The 22,496-nt window shown below is 39.7% G+C and overlaps 1 protein-coding gene across 1 annotated transcript in view; it reads left to right on the top strand.

Moving 5' to 3' along the window:
* The first annotated feature begins 4,360 nt into the window (after positions 1 to 4,360).
* The window catches only part of SLC9A9 (solute carrier family 9 member A9), a 182,523-nt gene continuing 164,387 nt past the window's right edge, over positions 4,361 to 22,496 (top strand). The window contains exons 1-4 of the mRNA XM_005489442.4: positions 4,361 to 4,761; positions 10,346 to 10,548; positions 13,336 to 13,413; positions 14,026 to 14,102. Coding sequence (XP_005489499.2) covers positions 4,587 to 4,761; positions 10,346 to 10,548; positions 13,336 to 13,413; positions 14,026 to 14,102 — 533 coding nt within the window. The 5' untranslated portion in view covers positions 4,361 to 4,586. The remainder of the gene's footprint in view (positions 4,762 to 10,345; positions 10,549 to 13,335; positions 13,414 to 14,025; positions 14,103 to 22,496) is intronic.

Here is a 22,496-nt window from a genome sequence, read left to right as displayed (position 1 = left end):
ACCAGCAAATAAACTGGTTCCATAGGAGGACTATTCCAAGCAGTAGAAGAAGAGATTTTAAAATGCACAGAGGCCTGGCAGTTATAAATGATGCTCAGCCCACCACTGTGGGCTTAGTGGCCTTAAGTGGCCTCAGCCCACAGTGTTTCCTGGGCAGTTGTATCAGAGCAGGAGCCAGCAAGGCAGATCTTCTTGGCTGGAATGGATTAGAGAAGGATAACCACTTGTGATCCCACTAATCCTGTTCCAGTCTGTCTGGGGATTTCAGGCAAGCGAGCTGTGACAGAACACTTTTTATCTGTGTACTCACAAAGTGATTGATTTCTCAGCTTGAGTTGGTTTGGCTTGGTCTTTTAATTATACATACAGGTGCACTTGTTTTCATTGTTTGCTTTTACCCTTGTCTGTATTTTTCCTATGCTGGCAGAACTGCCAGTGGTGCTAAAGCACAGTATCTTTGCGTGGAATTCCCACTAACTATAATTTATTACCATTTTCACATTATGCTCCTTTTCTGACTTTATATCTTCCAAGGTGAGAATCCCTCTACTGGTTTTCAAGACTCCTCTTGCTTTTTATTCCATCTTGAGAGTTCCTATTACAGTAGACTTCTACATCTGCCAAGCTAAGGATTATTATTCTGTGAAATCCATAGAGTTGATAAGGTGGACACAGAAAATCAGACTACTGCCTCTTGTTCATTAAAATTACATGCCAGAGGAGATGAATCAAATATTATTTGTAGTAAGAACACAGTATTATGAGAATTACTTGACATACTGCCTTCCACAAAATCTTGTTTGTCTCTTTCACCTGTTAAGTGATATTGAAAATATCTTCCCCATGAAAACTTTCTTTATTCACCCGGTAGACTGTTTTAAAGCCAAAATGTACCTTTCTATTTTATGAAGTTCTCTTCCTTCTTAATTTATCATCTGTTATCAATATTGGAAATATAATGCAGCTGTTGCAACAGATAGTTTTCCTAATTAACCTGCAAACCAACCAGAACTTGGAAAGAAGTTATTCCATTTTAAGGAAGAGAAATTTCTGTAGGGCCTGAATATCCCTAAAAGCAGGTTTATCTGAAATAATATGGAAAGACCTGAGCACAAAAAAAAACCATTAAGTGGTCACATTGCCAACAGTTTTTCAAGTGAGACCTTACTGGAAACCCAGGTAAAGGTTTTCTGAGTCCATGCTGGTTTTCTGTGTATTTTCCATGGGTAGCTCTCTTTTCTCTATAGAGCTGCTCCTAATCTACTCAGACTCATCATTCTTTACAAAACTGTACATAACAAAAATTTGCTTAAGGAACACTGGTGAGGTGATATGGCTTAATTTAGCTCAAGAGGTTTCTGGCTCTGTGTACCTCTAATAAAATCACATGACATACAGAGAACAATACAGCCATACCAGTCAGGACAGGGTGTAACAAAACTAACAGGATTGAAATATTTCATACAGGCTCTTCTATGACCCACAGCTTCCACATTAGCTCCTCTCCAGGTACAACTCTGAACATTTAAGGCATCCCTCTAAGTAGTCTATAGGTACCTGTTGCAGAGAAAAAAAATGCGGGCCTTTGTCGGGGTCGAGCCATTTGTCGGTGAGGGGAGACTCGGACACTCAACATGAGTGATAAGCAAGTTCCGTTTATTGAAGAGAGCATCAGACACTTATACAGCGAGTAATAAGCTTATGAATATTCTGTAAGCTAAGCAATCTATTGGTTAAACTATACCATCAACTCTTCCTCATACCTTAGGGGTTACATGTCTCTTTTCTCATGCCTCTTTCGCTGTTTGTTATTATACCACAGCTAGGCCCAAGGACACTGCTATCTGTGCAGGTGCAGGACTTGGAATTAGCCATGGTTTTGTACTTTTCCATTTTCTAGCAGCTAAATTCCCAACAGGTACCAAATGACACCAGATTATTAAAAGCAAAAAGCACTCCTAAGATCCTGCAATAATTCATGCCAATACATTTCCCCCAACAATGCATGTATAAAATTATCACTTACAAACATCTTGTAACAGTTATTCTGCCTTAATCATCATATCTTTGGCATATTTCAGATAGTGTATAGTAATGATGAATACCATGGTTGAGAATGCAAAGAAAATCAATGGTTTTTAGATGTCAGTTCTGGATTCCTCAGAAGCTGCAACTATGAAGAGTGACTGGGTCTGGGAAGCTGATTTGAAACTGTCTCACACCTCTGAGAGGAAAGCAACACCTGAAACCCCAGCCCTGAGACATGGTGAGTGCTGTTCAGAACCACACCTTCCCAAAATTATAGAAGGAGCTTTGGCAGAGTTTAAGCCCCAAGTCCAACACCTGCAAGCCTGATGCAAAACCTGAAATTCTGTTCTCATTTAAGCTCTGATCTGCTGCAAATTGCTGTAACGTGTGATTGCTTCACAAACATGTATCACATTATCTTGTGAGATAGGATTATAAATCTGCCCTATTTTGCAAAAGAGAAAAGGCAGCTTTGGAAATTGACACTTATGTGTTTCAAATATTTCATACCACACCTGCTCTAGCAGTAAGACTAAGGAACTCCTTGTTACTTAGTGAAAAATACGAGTTTGAGTAAATTAAAATAAAAACCTGAGCCTGGTCTCCCAAATCTGAAGTGAATAGTCCAATCACTGGGATTTTCAGAATAAAATTACCTTCTTTCACTGTTTTAGGCTGCTTCTCCATTGATTTTATTATAAGAGCCTGCAAATTACTTATTTCACAGGGTGGAAAAGAACTGGCTTTCATAATAAATAAATCTTTGGGGTTTATTGCAAAAGAAACTGAATGTGATTCTTTTAAATTGATTTTTTTTTGCTTGCTTTTGATACTTCCACATTGGAGATGAATGATCAGACCCACAAAATTGAGGTCATTGTCATTTCCAAACTGTGACTATGAAAACCATATCAAGCCTTTATTTTTTTGTTCTCCTCTGTGAAAATTACAAGCCTTGGCTATTGACTAACATTTTTTTAAACAGTTGCATTAGTTGTATATGAAATTGCTACACCCAATTCCCTTACATTATTTTTTAATTCAAAATACACTATTGAATAATTCTCAAAAAATACCAGTTAGCATTGTTACTCTTGCTTAAAATTGAGTTGCAGTTCATTATTTTGGGAGCTGTCCTCTGGTTTCTGCCAGCTTTGCACCTCACAGAGGGTCCCTTGAAAATTACTTGAGAAATACAGTTTTAACTTAAAGAACCCTGATCGTGTTTGCAAATTATAAGGTGAATCTACAGAAAGAAAGAGAAGATGAGGGAAACAGAAAGAAGAGAAAATTGTGAAACATGTAGAGAACAAGACAGAGATTGAAAAAATATCTGGTAAGCAAAGAAAAAGCATTGATAAAAAAAATTAGCAGGAAAATAATTCTTACAAAGTGAAAGAAAAAAGGGGCTGAAATGTGCTTATGCAGGGGAAAAAACTGATTGATTATTGAGAACAAAATATTTAGACTGATTGAAGAACCAGTGCCTCCCGGGGAACACTCTATTATGAGCTACAGCCCCAAAACCACTGAGATATGGACAGCTGGGTATTCCTGGGTTATTCCCCTTTGACACCTACCTGACTTGGAGTGGATTTTGTACAGATTAGTTAACTCCAAAATGTGTTTTAAAAAAAAGCTATGAGAATTTAACATCAAACAATGAGAAAATCATCTTTTATAATGAGCATAAAAACTGCTGTTTTGCTGATGAAGATTAGAGCGTGTTTGAAATTCTCTGTATGTAAATTCATAGCAGCCTTGACCAGAGACAAAAGCCCAGGAGTATTTGCTATACACAGAGGTTTTTACTGTTTTTCTGCCATAATGGAATAATGAACTTAATAAATCTAAAAGTGCAAACATTTTATTCTGTTCAATAGGGGAGTTTTAAGTACTTCTAATTCCAGGTAATTGGACCCTTGCTTTTATAGAGATCTGTCTTCTGGCAGGATCGATACAAGTGCCTAAATCTTGAAATCCTTATTCCTGATTTGTTTTCTTCTTCTGTCTTTGCACGACAGAAGTGCCACCTTTTTTCTATGTGATTTACATCTAAACATGGGGAAGTGGGAAAGAGGAAAGGTGCTTAAACTTCCAAAGTGCAGTGAAAGTTTTTATGCCATTTTTTTAACATAATTTTTTCCACCTTAAACTGTGAAGACAAAATAGGACTCCTAGGATTCAGACTGGGCAGTAAACTACAGGAAGAAAACATGATGAACACACGCTGAGTTTTGCAACAGAATTTGAGAGATGGAGAGTCTGAGCCTTGGAGGCAATTTGTGCATCCACAGCCAGAGCAAGCGCAGTCCAGCGACACAATCGCACCGTTAGAAATGAGACAGGGCAGCTTTAAGAGAGAAACAGGAAGCTGTAACTAGAATCCAGCTGAATTCTGAGCTGGGGCACTTCACCATGAGGCTGCAAATGAAACAGATGTGCTTGCTGTGAATTTCTGTGGTGTCTGGAGTTTTTGTACTGAAGGTGACAACACTTTCCTTCTGGGTTTTTTTTCCTTCTTTTATTTTTCACAAACTTTCTATAAAGGGAATGAAATGGAGAAGTTGAAGAAATATGTATCAGTGAAAGATGAAGATCACTTTTATCATCAGGGAGCTGTGGAGCTGCTAATCTTTAACTTTCTACTCATTCTTACAATATTAACAATTTGGTTGTTTAAAAACCATCGATTCCGCTTTCTGCATGAAACTGGAGGAGCTATGCTTTATGGTGAGTATAAATTCAAGTGCCAGCATAACACTGGACTAGTTGCATATTTATGATGAGGCACTTGATCTCAAGTGCTGATAAAGCTCAGAAATGTGCTGAATTAAATGCCATCAGCTTCCCAAGTATGGGGTAAAATAATGATGTGACAGCATCTCTCCTAAGTAGCCAGAGGCTGCCTGGGTAGGGGAGCAGCTGTGATGAGCTGGTTGTCCCCAGCACGAGCATTCCGCTCCCTGTGCCCAGGCAGAGAGCTGGGGACTCCACTGTTTACAACAACAGCCTGCTTGGGTTTGTCCAGCGTTCAAAGCTGTTAGTCTAAGGAGCCTTGTGGATACAGACATGCTGTCTTAAAAAGTTTAAATGATCTTGAGAGCTTTCTTTTGGCTTTGCTCTGTGCCTTTGAAAAGCACACTGAAGAATGTGTCTCAGGTTTGCTCTCAGTGCTGTCATAGTAGGGCAACTCTAGCTTGCCTGCCTAGTTCTAGTCTTTGATGAAGTTTTGCCATGTTGCATTTCACTCTCACACAGAACTTTCTGCATTGTTCCCCAAGTACTCTCTGGTTTAATGGCTCACACTTACATGTGTAATGACTTCTCTTGGCACTCTTAGTGCTGTTTCATTGAGAGACTCTGCTGCCATAAGATACATACAGGAAGGCAAACTGTCAAAATGGAAGATAGAAATCAGCAGCTCAGCCATTACCTGAGTACCAGCCTGACACATTCTGTGCACACCACATCCTCTAGCAGTGCAATATCCAAAGCTGCTTTTGTTAAGATGGGTGCCTCTACTCCAGTAGCTTCCTTCTCACTGTTGTGCTGTTTGCCATGTGCAGTTGATGGCATTTTCCTCAAGATTTAGACAAAGGCCAAAACAGAAATGAAATATGGGAGAATACAACAAAACAAAAATAAATAAGTGTGGAATTAGAGTTTTATTCATCATTTGATTCCTTTTTGCTGCCTGCCCAAAACATACTCTGCACATCATGAGGATAAGCTGCTCATATTCTTTGGATTGGTTAAGAGATGAGTGCTCCAGCAGGACAAAGCTTTTGAATTATTAAAACATTCCTCATTATTGCAAATAAACTATCTCTTTAGTCTTGCATTATTGATGGCAGTCTTCAAACAGGAAAAAGCTTATCTGTAGGATCTAAAAAGCTAATACTGCCCTTCTTATCCTTCAAAATTTTGGATATGGGCATAGTTATCTTTAACACCATGGAATGGCAACATTAAAAAGAGTGAAATTTCAGAGGTCATAAAAGAGGTTGTCAGATCAGCTGGCAACACCTTTGGGAGAAAATCTTCATGGCACCAAGCAAGCACTGACAGTGGGACAAGTCCTGCCCTCACTTAATTTCACCTTCCCTTTCCAAACAATTCTAATTTCTACCTTTTCTGCACAAAAAGAGGTCCCAGTCCTGCCAGTTTGCTTTGCTCCAGCCCATTGAGCTATTTATTAGATATGTGAATAGCAATCCAATGAACTGAGAAACTGCCTTCAAGTGATAGGACATGGGCACTTATTGCAGAGTGTGTCCCACATGGCAGGTGGGCCCCATTCCTCGACTGTGCCCTCAGGGGAGCAGCAGTGGAGAGGACAGGGAAGGCAAAGTGTGAGGAACACCGGGGGGGAAAAAAACAAACACAGAAAGACAACACCAGGAAGTTTTACAGTTACTGCAAAATGCTGAACAGCCACAAACGGAACACAGCCTGATAGAAAGTGCTATTTAAAGTAGAGAACAAATGAAAGAGGGGGTTAGGGTTAGGTTTTTTTATTTTATAGGCTTAGTAGCAGAATTCAGTTTTAGGCTGAATAGTTCCAACTAGAAAAAAACACAACCATACTATTTATTTAGAAACCTAAATAACTGAGGTGTATTAATTTTTTTAAACCAAAGCAATGGTTCAGCAATAAGTATAGCTATATTTAATTTTAAAATCTTTCCACAAAGTGAAAAAAAAACCAAAAGGCATTTTGAATAATGCAGAATTAATTCAACATTATTTCACAACGTGCATATATGTGTGTGTGTGTGTATATAGCAAGGCATTTAGCTTGAAAGTATTTAAATACTCAAATTATTTTATCTGTTTTGAGACCAAACTGAAAAATCACTCACAAAAAACAAGGAAGAACACAGACTTACCTTCATTCATTCATTCCTTGATTTTCCTGAGTCTCAGAGAGCAAGTTTCTCCTCACATTGTAGTTGGGTTTGATAAACAGACCACTAATAGTAAACTTAATTCCTGATTCCTGTATACCAGGGAGACAGGTGGGTATGAGAGAGTTTCCTATACAACAGCCCACTCAGGAATAGTGTGGGGATGATCTACAGCAGCACTGACAAAACAAAGCCCCTTGCCTGGGGTCAGAGCAGGTGAGCCCTCTCAGAAGAGCAGCCCCAGGACGTGGCCTCTTGGTGCTGGAGAGGACACAGGAGCCAAGAGAACACCAAAGTGCCTGCAGCCAGCTCCTGCCAGGCCACACAGCTTTAAATGCCTCAGCCATGAACCATTAGGTGCCAAATCCCCCATGTAAGATGTAAGTCAGGGCCCTTCACAGTGCAGCAATAACCCAGAGCTGTGCAGTGCCAAACTGAGTGCAAGGATCCAAACTGCTCGTTCTCCCCACAGCTCAGGTGTCAGGCTCACACAGAGGTACCACCACCACTCTGGGTAAGAGGCTAAAATACTCTGGCAAGGAGGCAGCCAGAACTGAACTTCAACAACAAAAACCCCCAAACCAACAGCAAATCAAGCTGTGCCTTTTATATGGGAGGTTAATTACCAAATTTAAATGGAAATTGTTCTCAGCTTGAGTAACTGTCACCCCTAGGGAGTGGGTGGTACCCCCCAGGTGAAGGTGGGGCTGCTGGTGGGTGTACCACCCTTCAATGCTGTGCTCCATGGCATTAGTTGGTGAGACTGGAATGAAAACACAAAAAGGCTGAATGACAGAAGAGCCATTGTGATGCTCACGTGAAATGGCTTTGGGTTGCAGTGGTTAGAGGTGTTTCAGCAGGTTTGGAGGGGACAGGTTTTGACAGGTGTGCAGAGGGAAAGCTGACTGACAGAAACCCTCTGCAGCCCCTCCTGAGCATCCCAATTATTTGGGAGTGAGGCACGATCAGTTCTGCATTCAGCTTTGCTGGAGGCGTCTTTTGATGAACACTCTCATTCTTATACCTTCTAAATCCAGTAAGCCTCTTGTGTGAAATAATTCTGTTTGCCTTCTGATGATGTGTTCTGAGTATCCCCATACCTCACAGGCAGAAATGGATGGAACAGGTGCCAGAAGGAGAAATCTCTGAACCTCCATAAAACGGTATTTCATTGTCTTCCTGATTATAACATTCACTGGAACTCGGAAGAGACATAGGAAAATCACAATTAAGGAAGAAACTGAAATTTTGTAGTGCTGCTGTGAAGAGAGGAACAACATTCTTGAGACAAAGAAATTTGAAAGAAAACCTTAAATATTTGGAAAAATCAAGTAATGACTAAAACTACCTCCCTGAGTGTTATTACTACAAAAAACATTTAGCAGCTGACTAGATGAAATCCAGGGGAAAGAACAGTCCTGTTTAGCTCAGGAGTTTGACACAATGACTTAAAAAATCCCACCAATGGTCACATCTGTAATTAACCATTTTTTCTTGCTTCCACTTAAGACTCTGGAGAACCTGCATTGCCTTCAGTTGAAACATGACTGAGCTGTAGTTAGAGTGAGATTTTGCTGCAAGATCCCACTTCAAAGGAGGGGAGGAGTTGATACTTTTTAAAAGAAATCTGTAACATTAGTGACAGCCTTTTCTGTTTCAATGCTGCATTTAAATAAATGTGCTTAAAACACTTTTTGAATAGTCTTTTTCTGCCAGTGTCCTCACACAGGCTTTGGTCAATGTCAACAAAATGTTTCTGTTACCTGAGCAGATTCAGTAATACCTGGTAATAGAAGTAGTAATTTAAAACATTGAGTCATAAGGACAAAAATGGTAAAGGAAAACCTGTACGTTTTCTGCTCCAGAGAATGAAAAATACCAAGTCCATCAAATCAAGCTGAATTTTTACCATATTTGAAATTTAATTTAAAAATTAATTATGCGATTCTTCTGGAGGAAATCTAATAAAAAAAGCTGAAAACCCTGACAGTTTTAACTAATGAATGGTTTCCTGGTTTCTGACTCATGATTTTGGACATCTGGGCTGAGCACTGTGGAAGTCATATTTCATAGTGGCACATGCAGTGCTTGCTTCCCTTTACATACACATACCTTCCCCTAACATTTTGAGGAGTTCTGTCCTTTACTACAGCTAGATTTATTATCTGATTTATTGCATGAATGCTGTGTAACTTAAGAGAGAGGTCTTGGGATTTTCTACAGCTTATTGAAATCCTCCATCATTTACAGAAAGCAACCACACTAAACAATAGCTTCTAAACGTGCACAAATGCCTGCACACACTAAAACAAACACTACAGCTGTTACTCAGCATCCCTCCAAGAAGCTACAAACCTGACTTACAGCTATGCCAGGAATCTGCAGTTCCAAGAGTCCTGTTAGGAGAAGATGTGGCAAAAACAAGGATTCTTGAGGTCCTTGTGATCACTTGTATTCCCCTTCTGATTATGAGATCAGACTGAAACTGTAACATCATATTCTGCAGATGCTTCTCTGATATTTCATGTAATTTAATTTCTTTCTTGTCTTTTAATAGTAAGTACTATCTAGATTTTTAGGTGTCTTCCATCAATATTTCATCTGATCATTCTTAGCATTTCATGGTTATGCTAATAATTAGTAACTGTAAAGCTGTTCAATCTATACATGGGACTGAAAGCATACATGACATAAAAGAAATATGGAAATTAAATTTGAAACCAAATCAAAGTCTCTGAGGGTGGAAATAATCTCAGTAATATTATCTAGCTAAATATTACCTCTCCTAAGCCCACAGAAAGAGTCATACTGTCCAGAGGATGGCTGCAGAAATACATTTTCCTTTCTGTTAAATGTAACGGGAAACAAAATATCTGTAAGACCCCTACATTGTAGATAGTCTTATAATTCCTTCCCTTCTTCCTGATTTTATTTTTCTATGTTTTTGCAGTCTCAAAAATGCAATCTTCTACAGAAAGCAGAATGTGCCTGAGGATGTGTCAGAGTTTTGTCCCCACAAATGAAGTGTGTAAAATATCCAACAGCACAGCTGATGTTTATATGCTCAGTTCAGCACATGAGTTGTGCAGACATCTCCCTGCTCTAAATAACTATTGAAAATGCAGTGGATGAGAAACTCAGTTAATTATTATGCCAGCAACTGGATCACAAAAATAGGAGTATGACTGTGCATATGTCAAACCAACATCTGCATTCTAATGAAATTACCATTTTGGAAGAATATTTTGTGGTCATCTATGAAGTGTTGAGAGAGGTTCTGTAAATGTAGAAACACTGAAAAGGTATCCTAGTTTTGGCAGAGCTAAATTTTTTCTCTAAATGTGTGGCATCAAATACTTAAAAGTACTTGAATATCTTTCATTTTTCTTTTTTTCTTTACTCTCCAGGCCTTGTGATGGGATTAATTATACGATATGTGACAAAATCACCAGATGTTGAAAGTGGTACTGTTTATGAATGTGAAAAACTGAAATCCGGGCCATCCACTCTGCTTATTAATATAACTAATCAGGTCTATGAATATCAATACAAAAGAGAGATCAGCCACCACAATGTCAACGGTCACCAGGGCAATACAATACTTCAAAAGGTAAAAGCTATCTTATTTTATCTTATTTTTGCTCTAAACTCTGTTTTTATTTTCAGGCTTGAGAGAGGAAAACAAGCTTCAAGTTAAAATGAGACAGAGAGAGAGTCTGTTCTGAATTTAGGGTGGGAAAGAAGAACAGTAAAGGAAAGGAAGTGTGGTAGAGCCCTGACCATCATTTACCTCCAGGCTGACTGTGCACTCACAGAATGGTTTCCTGAGATGCTTCAAATGGCAGCCCCAGCTCCTGCAGACACTGAGTTCACTGCAGACACAGCTGTTAACTTGGATTCATTGCCACTAAACCTTTATAAACCCCACTGATATCTTTACTTTTCCTCTGCCTTCAAAGTGACTTGCTCTGGCAGGATAATGCAAGGGGAGGTTACCTCCTGTGGATAGCACAGTAAACTGCAAACTCTGAACATTTTTCAAAACACAAACTTATAAATATGTACTGAATGTACACTTAAATTCATCACAGCACTCTCATACATTGTTCCACTCCTGCAGTGGTCCTCAGTAGGGAGACAGCACTGGGGCAATTCAGGCTGGATGCAAAAAGGGAAGTGTAGGAGACTTTCACAATGCCATGGCCCTTTCTTTTTCCAGTATATAAAAAAAAAATATCACTTTTTTAGTATATGTTTCCCTGGTCAAATAATATTTTCTTCTTATAATGTTCACTTTTTTTTTAAATGGCAGCCATTTGAAGAACACTGGAGTGCAGAAGCACTTTTTAAAACCTGCATTCCTACCAATGGCTTTTTACAATAGTGCAATGTATTATTTAGCTTTTTTCCAAGTATTATTGTTTGTCTAGCACAGTAATGCATGATCCAGTGAATTATACAACTATCACTAGGAAAACTTTTAAGTTATGCTTAGACTGTGCACTGTGGAGCTCAGCAGAATTAGCATTTAACCATCTGCTCAAATTTCTTGCTGATGCAGCAGCATTGTGTGCCTGTCTGCTGTTACTGCCAGACTTGCCCTTCTCAGAAAGAACCAGACTGTCAAGGACCATTAGAGTTGTGGTGGGTGGAGACAGGAAAATACTGTGGCAGTCAGACTAATCAGCTTTTGCTGAATCTCCATTCTTTTTCCTGCTAGTTGGTTGCAGTTGCAGCTCTGTCTCAGCCAAAGTGTGTGTTTCATTTCCAGGGCACGTGTACTAATCCATTACATTTCATCCTCTTCCCCAGACCTGGCTCTGGAGCTGACTTAGGAGAGAGGAGGAGCAATGACTTGCACAGAAATTTCTCTTGCCCCTACAGGGAACTGCCCAATCTTGTTTCTATAGTCTCACTTTGCTGGAAGGTTCTTGAAGGTCTCAACTGTGAATTGCAGTTCTTCTAAATTATTGCACAGACCTCAGTCTGCCTGGATTTTCACTTCTTTTTCCTTTAAAATTACCTGGCAGATGCCCTCTTGAAAAGAAAATAAATAAAAAAGGAAAGGGGGATGAGTTCAGCTGTATTTAGGAGACAATAACAATGCCTGGCAGCCTTCCTGACTGGCAAAAGCACTAATGTAAAAAACAGAAAGCATGATCACACCATGCTCTGGGTTTTGTACAACTGTAATTCCCTTTTGACTGCACTAAAAGTGTTTACTTAGTGCCTTTTATCAGAGAGAATGGATTGTGCCACGACTCACAAACATGTATTTTTCAGAACATGTTTTGAATAATAAAACATGCAGTCAGGATTTCTGATGCCCACAGAAAAGATATTTTAACATATCTGCTGAATTAATTCCAAAATTAACATTTGAGAATGTTAGTTCATAAATGAAGAAAATCCTTTTTTCATTAGGTTTTCAATGATGGTGTCAGCACAGCTAATGTTGCTGGCAGGTAATTTAGCTAAAATTTTTAGCTTTATAATTCAAAGTGAGCAGGATGGAAAAAAGTCTCAGCTCTCACTTCCTGTTTATTGAACCAAGCTGTCTGTTAGTAAGAGGGCAGAAGTAATTCTGTAGGCAGGTCTTACTCTTTTGAAGGAAAATAATCTATAATACCATAGCCTTAAAATATCACCTCATCTGAACAAAGGAGCTGCAAGCCTTTGCACTAATTACCTCCTGTCTCTTAAAAGTATTGGTATAATACAGCCCACTGACAGAACACTGAGCAGCACACAGGCTTATTTAAGCTGGCTTTTTTTGGTTTTTTTTCCTCCAGCAATGCTGTAATGTTAAAGAGAATTCTGTTCTATTCTATTGAATTGCAATGGCTGAGCAATGTCCTTGATCTTTCTCTGTGCCAGAAGTTGAAGGCCAGTATGATCAGTGCACTTCCTCATTTTAGCTTTGCTTTAAAACTTTTAATGGCTATTTTATAAATTATTTCCTTCAAAGGAAATGTTACGTTGGTTTTGGTGATGTAGGCCTTTTATCACCCTTCTGTACATGGGGAACTGAGGCACAACATTGCTGATGCGTCTTTCCTGGAAGTGACCAGGAGATCGTATCTGAACCAGGAGTTATGTCATGGGACTGCTCTGGTAGAACAGCTGCTGTGACAGGTTAAGCTGCTTTTATGTGTTCCCTGTAATGTAGCACAACTGATTTCCTTCCTGAAGGAATACTTTTCAAACAGTAGTCTGCATCTACAAGCTGTAAGGAACTACGCATTTATACTTGCAAAAAACCACCTCAGAATAATCCCACAAACAGTGGAGGCGAGCCTGAGATCAATCCTGATAAGAAGACACAATTAAAAAACTATCATATCAAATTAAATGCTACTTTATTTGTTCTTAGCTTCTCTTTTGTCCTTCCTAACAGATGACCTTTGATCCTTCCATCTTCTTCAACATTCTGCTGCCACCCATAATATTTCATGCTGGATATAGTTTGAAGAAGGTATGTGTCTTTCTTTTTGTGACAGAAGGGTCTGAGTGTGGCTGCTGCTCTCTAGACCCAACAGGCCAGTGACAGAGGACAGTCAGCTAACAATTTCATTGCCAATTTAATCCATTGCCTAGCAGGAATGGATTAAAATGAATTAATGATTCATGGCCCTCATCCTGCTCTCTTTCTGTCCTTGTGCAAAGATCTGATTGTGCAGTTCACAGCACTCAGGCCTCCCTGTTTTCTGAAGAGACCACTCTGAGTGCTGTGAACTGCAGGCAGGAACAGCCTGTGTTCCATATCCTGCCTGATCAGGACTTTGTTCAAGGGATGGGGTCATGATACCATTTGCATCAGGTACTTCCAATTTGCCATGATCCTGAAACATTTGGCCAGATACATAAGAAAGATGTAATTTTGATAGCATTCCACCTGGGGGAAAAAAAAATCAAACGCCCTTTAAGTTGTAATTTCCAAAATAACTGAGGTAGCCAATATTGCTCCATCTTCTAGATGAGAAATGTGTTGTAACAAATGACAGTTCTAGATGTGTTTCTACTTGGTCTGAATGCTTTTTTTATTTACTCTATAACAAAGGACTTTCCTTCAAACTTTCCTCCCCAGAGACATTTTTTCCGTAACTTAGGATCAATTTTAACCTATGCCTTTTTGGGAACTGCCATCTCCTGCATTGTCATAGGGTAAGTGAGTGCCTTCTGCTATTATCACATGCTTGGTATTTCTTTCAATTAAAAACTAAACTGTAAAAAGAATTGCAGAGCCTGCATGGTCCATATACTTAGCAACCGGTGTAGCAGACAAAGAAATTCCTTCTCTAGGAGTGCTGAGATGGAAAAGGTATAAACCTCTTACTGGCATTAATATGTGATGGAAGTTTCTCCTTTAATGTCATTTTAGTAATAGTAAAATACATAAATGACCTATAACTTTAAGTTCAATGATTTTAAAACCATTCTTTTATGGGTATGTCATCATATCTACCTTGAAATCCTAGATTTCTAATCATCAAGCTTAGTAAGCATAATGCACCAGAGGCATTGTGGTATTAAATGTCCTGTAAGCCATGGTTGCTCCAAGTGCCAGGAAAATTTAGACTCTGCAATCAAAGTATGATCATCATCTGTGCTGCAATACAGAGGAGTGTAAACTCTCAACATAGCTGTCTCCCCTTCATGTAAAGAAAAACCACTGAAATCTTTGGGCTCAGGGAAAAGGATGCCTTCAGTTTCAGACCCAGAGGCATTGTGCCACGTGTCCCATTTATGGAGGAAAAGCTCAATCTCACTTTCCTTTCTGAAATTTTGCTTTTCTCAAGAAATAGCACCTCATCACTTCTTGAAGTTCACAGCTTGGACAGCTCCATCACTCATATTTTCGCCCTGTCTTTATTTGCATTCTACCTATGACCCTTGCTCTTTTTTATTTTCATACCCATCTATGGCAGAGAGCACCCCTAAGATTGAAATTATAAATTCAGTAAGAAAATCTACATCCAAACAACAGTTTGAGCCAAATGGTAGCACATTTCTGAGGTAACAATGGTTCTGGATCTCAGTTGGACCCTTCCAGTGCTTCCACTCTCTTGTCTCAGCTATGAACATAAACCAAAGCCAGTGGATCTGTGAGACAGCAGGAAAGCATTAGGGTGGTCCAGCCAGTAATGCCTTTAAATATGCATTTGGTTTAGGACTCTGACATTGCCCCTTGTAAATGGAAAATGCCAGAGCAGCTTTGATAAATTTGTTAAAATAAACATAATATATTGAATTCAGCCTTTATTCCCAATACTTTCATTCCTAGATCCATGCCATTTTATCTAAAACAGAATAAATGCAGATAGAATCTACTACAAAAAGTTCCTACTAGAAACAATTCCTACTAGCAGTTCAAAGTTCACGCCCAAAGTCAGGGATAAAGATCCAAAGGAAACCTTAGGGTAGAGAGTGGTGAGCACTGGGCCTTGCACTGTGTTCTTGTACAAACCCACAGCCCCCACTGGCATCACTGCAGAGAAGGCAGTAATATATATATTCAGAGCAGGGCTTGTGTGAATGTGAAGCATGTTTGCATAATGTGCATGTCAGGATAAGGAGATAATGACTGCATGAAGAAGAAAGATTACATGAAAACTTTACTGAAGGGAATGAAAAGTAAGCCCTAAAAGAAAACTATGTCCTAAGAGAGAAAGGGTGAAGAACTAGTTCTGTTACCAAAAAAAAAAAACAAAAAGACAAAACCCTGAGGTACTTCTAGATATCATTGCTGTAGACAAATATATTGTGCACAGATATGATTAAACTTGTGCTTTCTTCTCATCATATGAGCACAGCACAAGCACAGGCAGTACCTCAATATCCCCAGGCTCAAGCTCTGTTGTCTGCAGCCTCTCACTGGGGCTGTGCTCTGGCTGCCTGAATTACAGAGCTCTGTGTGAACCCCTCTGGGGCTCCCTGAAGTGGCAGGGCACAGCCTGTAACAAAGAAGGACCAGACCTCTCTTTGTCAACCAGAAACAGCTGGGAAATATCATTAATAAAGAACAGAAACATCTTTTGGATTTGCTGCAAACTCTTGGAGTGCTAAAACGTTGCCATGGAACACAGGGATACAATGGTGCCTGTCTGCTCTTTGTGAGTCTTTGCTTTTGTGTGAAAGGCCTCAAGAAAGAGGAGCTGTGTGGAATTTGAGTGAAAAGATTATAATCAGATATTCCCACTGAGGCTGGGGGAAGGAGGAGTAAGAGAGATTGATTTTTTTTAGTGAAGATTGTGCCAAAATCTACTTGCTTTCAGCTAAGTACTGCTCTAACAAGTGCCTGCCCATATTCGCTGTAAGACTGTCCTCAGCCACTTAACACACAGGAAAGATATAAAGCTTTCCCAGCAAAGTACACAAATTATGCTCTTCACACCAAATCTGACTAGCAAGGATCTATGCAGAGAGATCCCATCAGGGAAAGGGGAATTTCCCCCTCTCCAAGCTCTATTTTAACTGCAGAATAGCTGAAGTGGTCCCCTTCACGATGAACAGAGTCTGCTCTCCCTGGGTCTGCATGACGTAAGATCATAGAAGATCCAGTCTTTCAATAGATCTTTTCTCTCTCAGTGGTTCCAGCTTCCTATCTTCTGAAGAGCAGTGTGGAATAACCACTGAGACTGCTCTTTCTTCCTGAGAAAAACCATCCAGGCCAAGGCTCAGCCTGACACAGGGCAGGCAGTCTTCTGCTGTAGGAGATTCCTTGAGTTTCATGGACTCAGAGAATAACTTTGGTTGGAAACAATGCTTAGATGTCTGCAGTCATCCAGAGCTCTGAGATATCTGTTCCAGTCTTAACCACTCTCACTACAAAGTGTCTTTCAAAGTATTTATCCAGTTGCAATTTCCCTTGCTTCACCTTGTACGTTCTGCCTCCCATCCTTTCCCACTGCAGCCTTCAGAAGGGGCTTCATGTTCTGTGCACCCACCTGAGGACAGCACTTAGCTCCACTCCCACCTACATGAGGGAGCTCAGCTTCTGTCTCTTCTCAGGTGCCACAGCCCTCAAATTATCTTGGTGGTTCTGTCGCCTCTCTGTTTTCCCTGTCCTACAGTCCAAACTGAAACACTCTATTCCACATGTCACCTCCAGGTGCCAACAAAAGATTTAATGGCTTCTCTTGGTTTGCTCACTGTGCTTCCATGAACACAATGTGGTTTGCAGTCAGAGCTGCTCCTGTGAAGTCCCATTGTGATTTGTGCCCCATTTGCTATCCCCCAGGATTCCAGGGGCTTTCTGCACATATTTGTGTAGCCAGCCCTGTTTCTGTGCAGCTGCTGCATAGGGTTGCTGTATTTTTCCATATGTACCTCATTATTAGCTGTGTATTATGACCATGGTAAGCTGAAGCATCACTGAGCTGATGCCACCCAGTGAGTGCATGAAAACTGGGCCGCTGGAGTATTAAATTAACATCTGCCCCCTCTTGCCTTTTTTAACCTTTTACATCTTAGGAAGAAGCAGGGAAAAGGACCTTATATTAACTTCTGCAAGGAATAGTGTTCTCTCCTCTTAGATTCTATTTTTAATAAACTGTGCTGGGATGCATCTTCCAGAATTGATGTCTGTAATAGAAATTTTCTATTTTGATAATGGAAGAGTGCTTAAGTATTTGGAAAAATCTTGACACTGTGATAACAACCTATCAGAGCAACATATTGAGTGGCAGAGGGTGTAGAACCATTTGCATTTTTTCCCCTCTTGAAATCCTTTGGACTTCTTTGCTCAGCATTCTCAGTGGCAGCCAGGGCCAAGATGCCTATGCATGTGAGCACTGAGATCATTAAGTTGGTCTTATCTGTGATTTTTTTATTTGGTTTCACTTGGGTTCTCTCGAATTGCAATGCCAAAGCCACATTTTCGATATTCAGAATGCAGCATGTTTGCAGCCACTCACTCATATTTTTCCAGCCTGTCTACTACGTTTGGCAAGGCCTGATTTTTCTGGAATTTAAAGCTCTCTGAGTGTGCAACTCAAATAACAAATGTATTTACAGAAAGCGTAGGCCAAGTTTGATCTATCTTTGTGGCTGCAGGGAGAATTTTGCTTGAAAAAAGCTGAGATAAAATTGGGGTTTGGATCAGAAAAAGTAGAGTAATTGTTGTTTTGAGGGAAGCTATGAAATGCAAATAACTGATAATAGGGGTGTTAGGAAAAATCATGCCAGGATGATCCCTGTTTTAGGAGGAAGGATGCTGGTGTTTTTATGAGCTGCTCAGTTTGCACAACCTTCTCTGACTGGGGAGACAGGACTTCTCCTTATTTCAGCTGGAGCCACAGGGGGTTAGTTTGGCTTGATTCATTCCAGTATGTCTGTGAACACATGGATGCTGGATTTACAGTAACCATGTCAGATCACTTCAAGGCAATGAGTGCTCAAAATTCAAGTTCTAATTAAAAAACCCTCAGAGAATCAAAGTATTTCTTTTTTATATCTGTGTTTAACTGCAGTGACTAACAGTTTGGACAAAGTCTCTTCTGACATTTAAATTCAAATGTGAGGAATAAGTCATCATAATTGATTCTCACAAGCAATCAAGAATCCTTTCTTTTGCCATTCCTCACCATTCTACAAATGAATATTCAAGTGCTGTCCACAAATGGTTACTAAACGCTGAGACTATAATAATACAACATAATATAATAAATATGGAATAATATAATATAATATAATATAATATAATATAATATAATATAATATAATATAATATAATATAATATAATATAATATAATATAATATAATATAATATAATATTAACATACACTTTTTAAATTCTCTCTTTTAAAATCTGAATCTTAGATTATTTTTACTTGAAAACCAGAGCCATTTTTTCCTTTCTGTACATAGACATATACAAGTAAAAATTTTTAAGAGAGAAAGGAGTATCAAGAATATCAAATACCAATACAGATATTTTTGTTGATCATGATTAGAATTTCCATCATAACTTTCTATGAAAGTAGACATTTTCCATTCAAATGTCTATGATATAAATATTCCACCATCACATGGAATTTTTTTTCTTCACTGTTAACTGTACTGTTACAGCAGTCCCTCTGTGCCTTCTAAAGAAGGATGGCTTGGACTGAATTAATAACACTGTTGCTCAAATGCAGCACTAACAAGAAAAGTTCAACTTTCATTTCCACAGTTTACCTGGGTGAGATGCATCCTGACATAACTGTCCGGTCAGAGATTCAATTCTGTCACTGTTACACCTGCCCAAACATTATTCCAAAGGTGAGGAGACACGTACCCAACAGCCTCAGCAGGCAGCACTTGTGGTTACTGAGCTCTGCAAGACTGGGGATATTTTTTTATTTCCATAAGTACTTTGGGCTAGAGGGGAGTTTAGGGAGGTTTTGGATGTGTTTATTACTTTCTGCCAGAAGCCTAATGGAATATCCAAATGGGGTCTGCTGATAGGGAGCAGTCGTGGCCCTATAATCTGGCTGCTCTTTCTCACTGGAGGGCTATGGATAGACTTTACAGCTTGGAAATGAAACACTTGTACCTATGTGCTCCAGCAGAGCAAAGCCAAATGCTGTTTGGCTTGAATTTACTGTGTGGTGCTGTGGGATTCTTCTGGATTTTGGAACTGTTTCTGCAAGGGAAAATGGGGCCAGGTTAAGGGGAACAAAAAACAAAATCTCTGTTACAGAGCTCTACATAAACTAAGCAAATACCTTTACAAGGATTATCCGCTGCTGCACCAGCTAAGCTCTTGCCTCCCAGGTGATAACTTTTTTATGGATAGCTTAATTTAGGCTTAACTCATGTACAAGTAATTTTTTTCCTTAATAAAATATTTTTTTGTACTGCATGTCATCAAATGACACATTAAAAACCCCCAGGTCCATCTTTCCTCCACACTCCACTTGTAAATAGCAAATGCTTAACCTCCCCACAAGCAAGAATAACAGCTTTCTTTTTGGTACAAACAGAAACTGCTGAGGGGAAGTGTTAAAGTATCTTAGTGCTGTAGAAATTAACTGAAGGAGAAAGAGGGAAAAATTATATATAAACCACTTACCCTTCACAGTGTTAAAAGCCCCTGAACATCAGATGTCTGACTTCAATAATATCTAACAATATTTTGAGGCCAGATATTCAGCCTACGAGTGGAAATAAAGACAAAACTAGTAAGAAAACATGAAATGAATGCAGTAAAACTGTTATAAGAGTACAGTGCCTGTGCTGGTACCCCTTTTGGAGGTTATGGCTGCTTCCATGTCCCATCTTGGAGTGAATAAAGGCATTTTTTTCACTCACCAGACAGTACTGCCCCAGTTTTGCATTAACTTGAGGAAACTCAAGTTAAACAACAGAGATTATTCAGCTGAAAAATCAAACTAAGTCTCTCCAGATTTCTCCAAAGGCAGATGAACATGCTGCATGCATGCTGCACATGTTAATGTGCAGCTCAGTTGCCCAGAGTAGTAGCTTTGATTCTTTGGTCAGTCCAAATCAGAGGTAATTCCATTGCAGTCTCTGGAGTTGCCACCTGCAGCTCAGAGCTGCAGTTACAAGGGGGAGTTGCTGCTTCTCACTTTTGTTCAAAGGTGTGTGGTAAATCCAGAATGGGTTTGTAAAGTGTAAATTTAGAGAAGCTTGAAAATATACACTTGATACTTGTGTTGGGGAATTCTGCACAGGGAATAGAGAGGGTAGAGGCTTCCTCATAGACATAACTCAGAGAGTTCTGGCAGGACTAAAAGTTATAAAGTATTTTACAAAGCACCTCCTATTTGTATGACATATGAAATTATGGATAAGAAGCTGGATTAAATCAAAGCACTGATATAAAGTAGTGTTTCTCAGACCACTGACACCCACACAGAGTGGAAAGTTCTTCCAAGAGTACTTTGATGCCTCCAAGCATGTGTTGCTGCAAGTTCAGCCAGAATTTGTCGCTATTTCGCAATAAGCATCTGACATTGTTTACTGCAGCAGAGCTGATCATGCAAAAACCAGTTTTTCTTCTCATAAACAGATGTGCTAAGCAGCAGGAAGTAATTATTTGTATCATCCAGAAGAACCCCTCAGCATACAAAGGAAATAAATGTATGATAGGGAACACCAAAGGTGTGGGACTGCAGAGACAAACAGAACCTGGAATAGCAGGAGATTAATCTAAAATTAAAAGTATGTTTAATTTGGTATTTGATAGAGCCAGCAGGTTCTCCAGGAATCCATCAAAGAATTTAAATCATGTGCTCTTCAGAAAAACATGCAAATGCCATTTGTTGCAAAACAGGCTAAACACTCAAGTCCAGATATTTCCCAATAAGAAACCCTATCCTGGAAGGGTTTGTTTGTGTGGTTTTTGTTTGGGTTTTGGGGTTTTTTTTTAAAAATGTCTTCCCAATTGCCTTGAATGTCAAAGCTTTAACTGCAGGAATGAATACTCTTGAATAGAGCTCCTCATGTCTTCTTCCCTGATGTTCATGCATCCTTTAAGAATTAACATGCACAGTGGCTTCCAAAGATTGCCAGTCTCCTCTTTCTCTGGCAATAGATCATCCATACACCTGTGAAAAAAAAGCTTCCTTGGCTGAAGCATCATTTGCAGTCTCAAGTTTGCAAATCTGCTCTTGTAGTCTCCACAATGACTTTCAAGGAAAACATCTTTACAGAGCTGGTAAAATGGAAATATGCATCCCTTATGGCCCCTTATCCTGAAATCCACTGCCTTTCTCAGTACATCCTTTCTTCCCAGAACAATTCCAGGCTACAGAGGAGACGAAAGCAGAGGGAGCTGCATTGACTCTGATGTGTTAGTTCATTCTGCACCTCTTACAGATATTTCTCCATAGTGCATGAGAAGCCTGCACACCAAGTCTATATCTGGGGAAGGCATCTCCAGCCCTGGCTGTGCACTGCTCCAGGCCATAAACACCTGTATGGCTTTGCTAGGTAGTGAGCCAGGCCACGTTTCCTTCTGAATCAGAACAGGCAACTGTGTGCCCTCTGTCAGGAGCACTTGGACTTGTGAGTTGGTTGCAAAGTGCTTTGAGCTGCCTCGTGGTTAAAGGTGCAACAGAAATTGAAAACAGAAAATTTAAAGGAAAAAGCTATTCCACTACAGTAGCATGGAGCTACCTGCAACCTGCATCTCTTCAAACTGGCAGGTTTGCTCTCAGATCAAAGGCTGAGCAACATTAGAAGTGTACAGGCAGCAAGTAGCTCATTGGAGCAGGCAGAGAGGGGGTGACTGAGATCTCCTGCCTGTTACCTTGAAAAATTCATAATACACCAGCTCAAAGGATGCTTTGTTCTCCCACCCACCATCATTTCACGTACCCCACTTCTGAGCCAGCTGATCAAATGGTGCTTCTGTATCTGAAAAGTCTTTTACTGAGCACAACTGGTTGTGGCCTGAAATGTTCTGTAAACACAGCAGTTTTCATGATGACCCTGGGACAGATGCTGCATTCATTGGAGACAGAACCTACAAAAGCTGGTCTGGTCAGGTAACCAGGTCCTACACAGTGAGAGGCAGATGACATTTAAATAGTGCACAGAGCTTTTCTTCT

This window comes from Zonotrichia albicollis, chromosome 9 (assembly GCF_047830755.1).
Source record: "Zonotrichia albicollis isolate bZonAlb1 chromosome 9, bZonAlb1.hap1, whole genome shotgun sequence".
NCBI lineage: Eukaryota > Metazoa > Chordata > Aves > Passeriformes > Passerellidae > Zonotrichia > Zonotrichia albicollis.
This window is presented reverse-complemented; position numbering and strand designations above follow the sequence as displayed.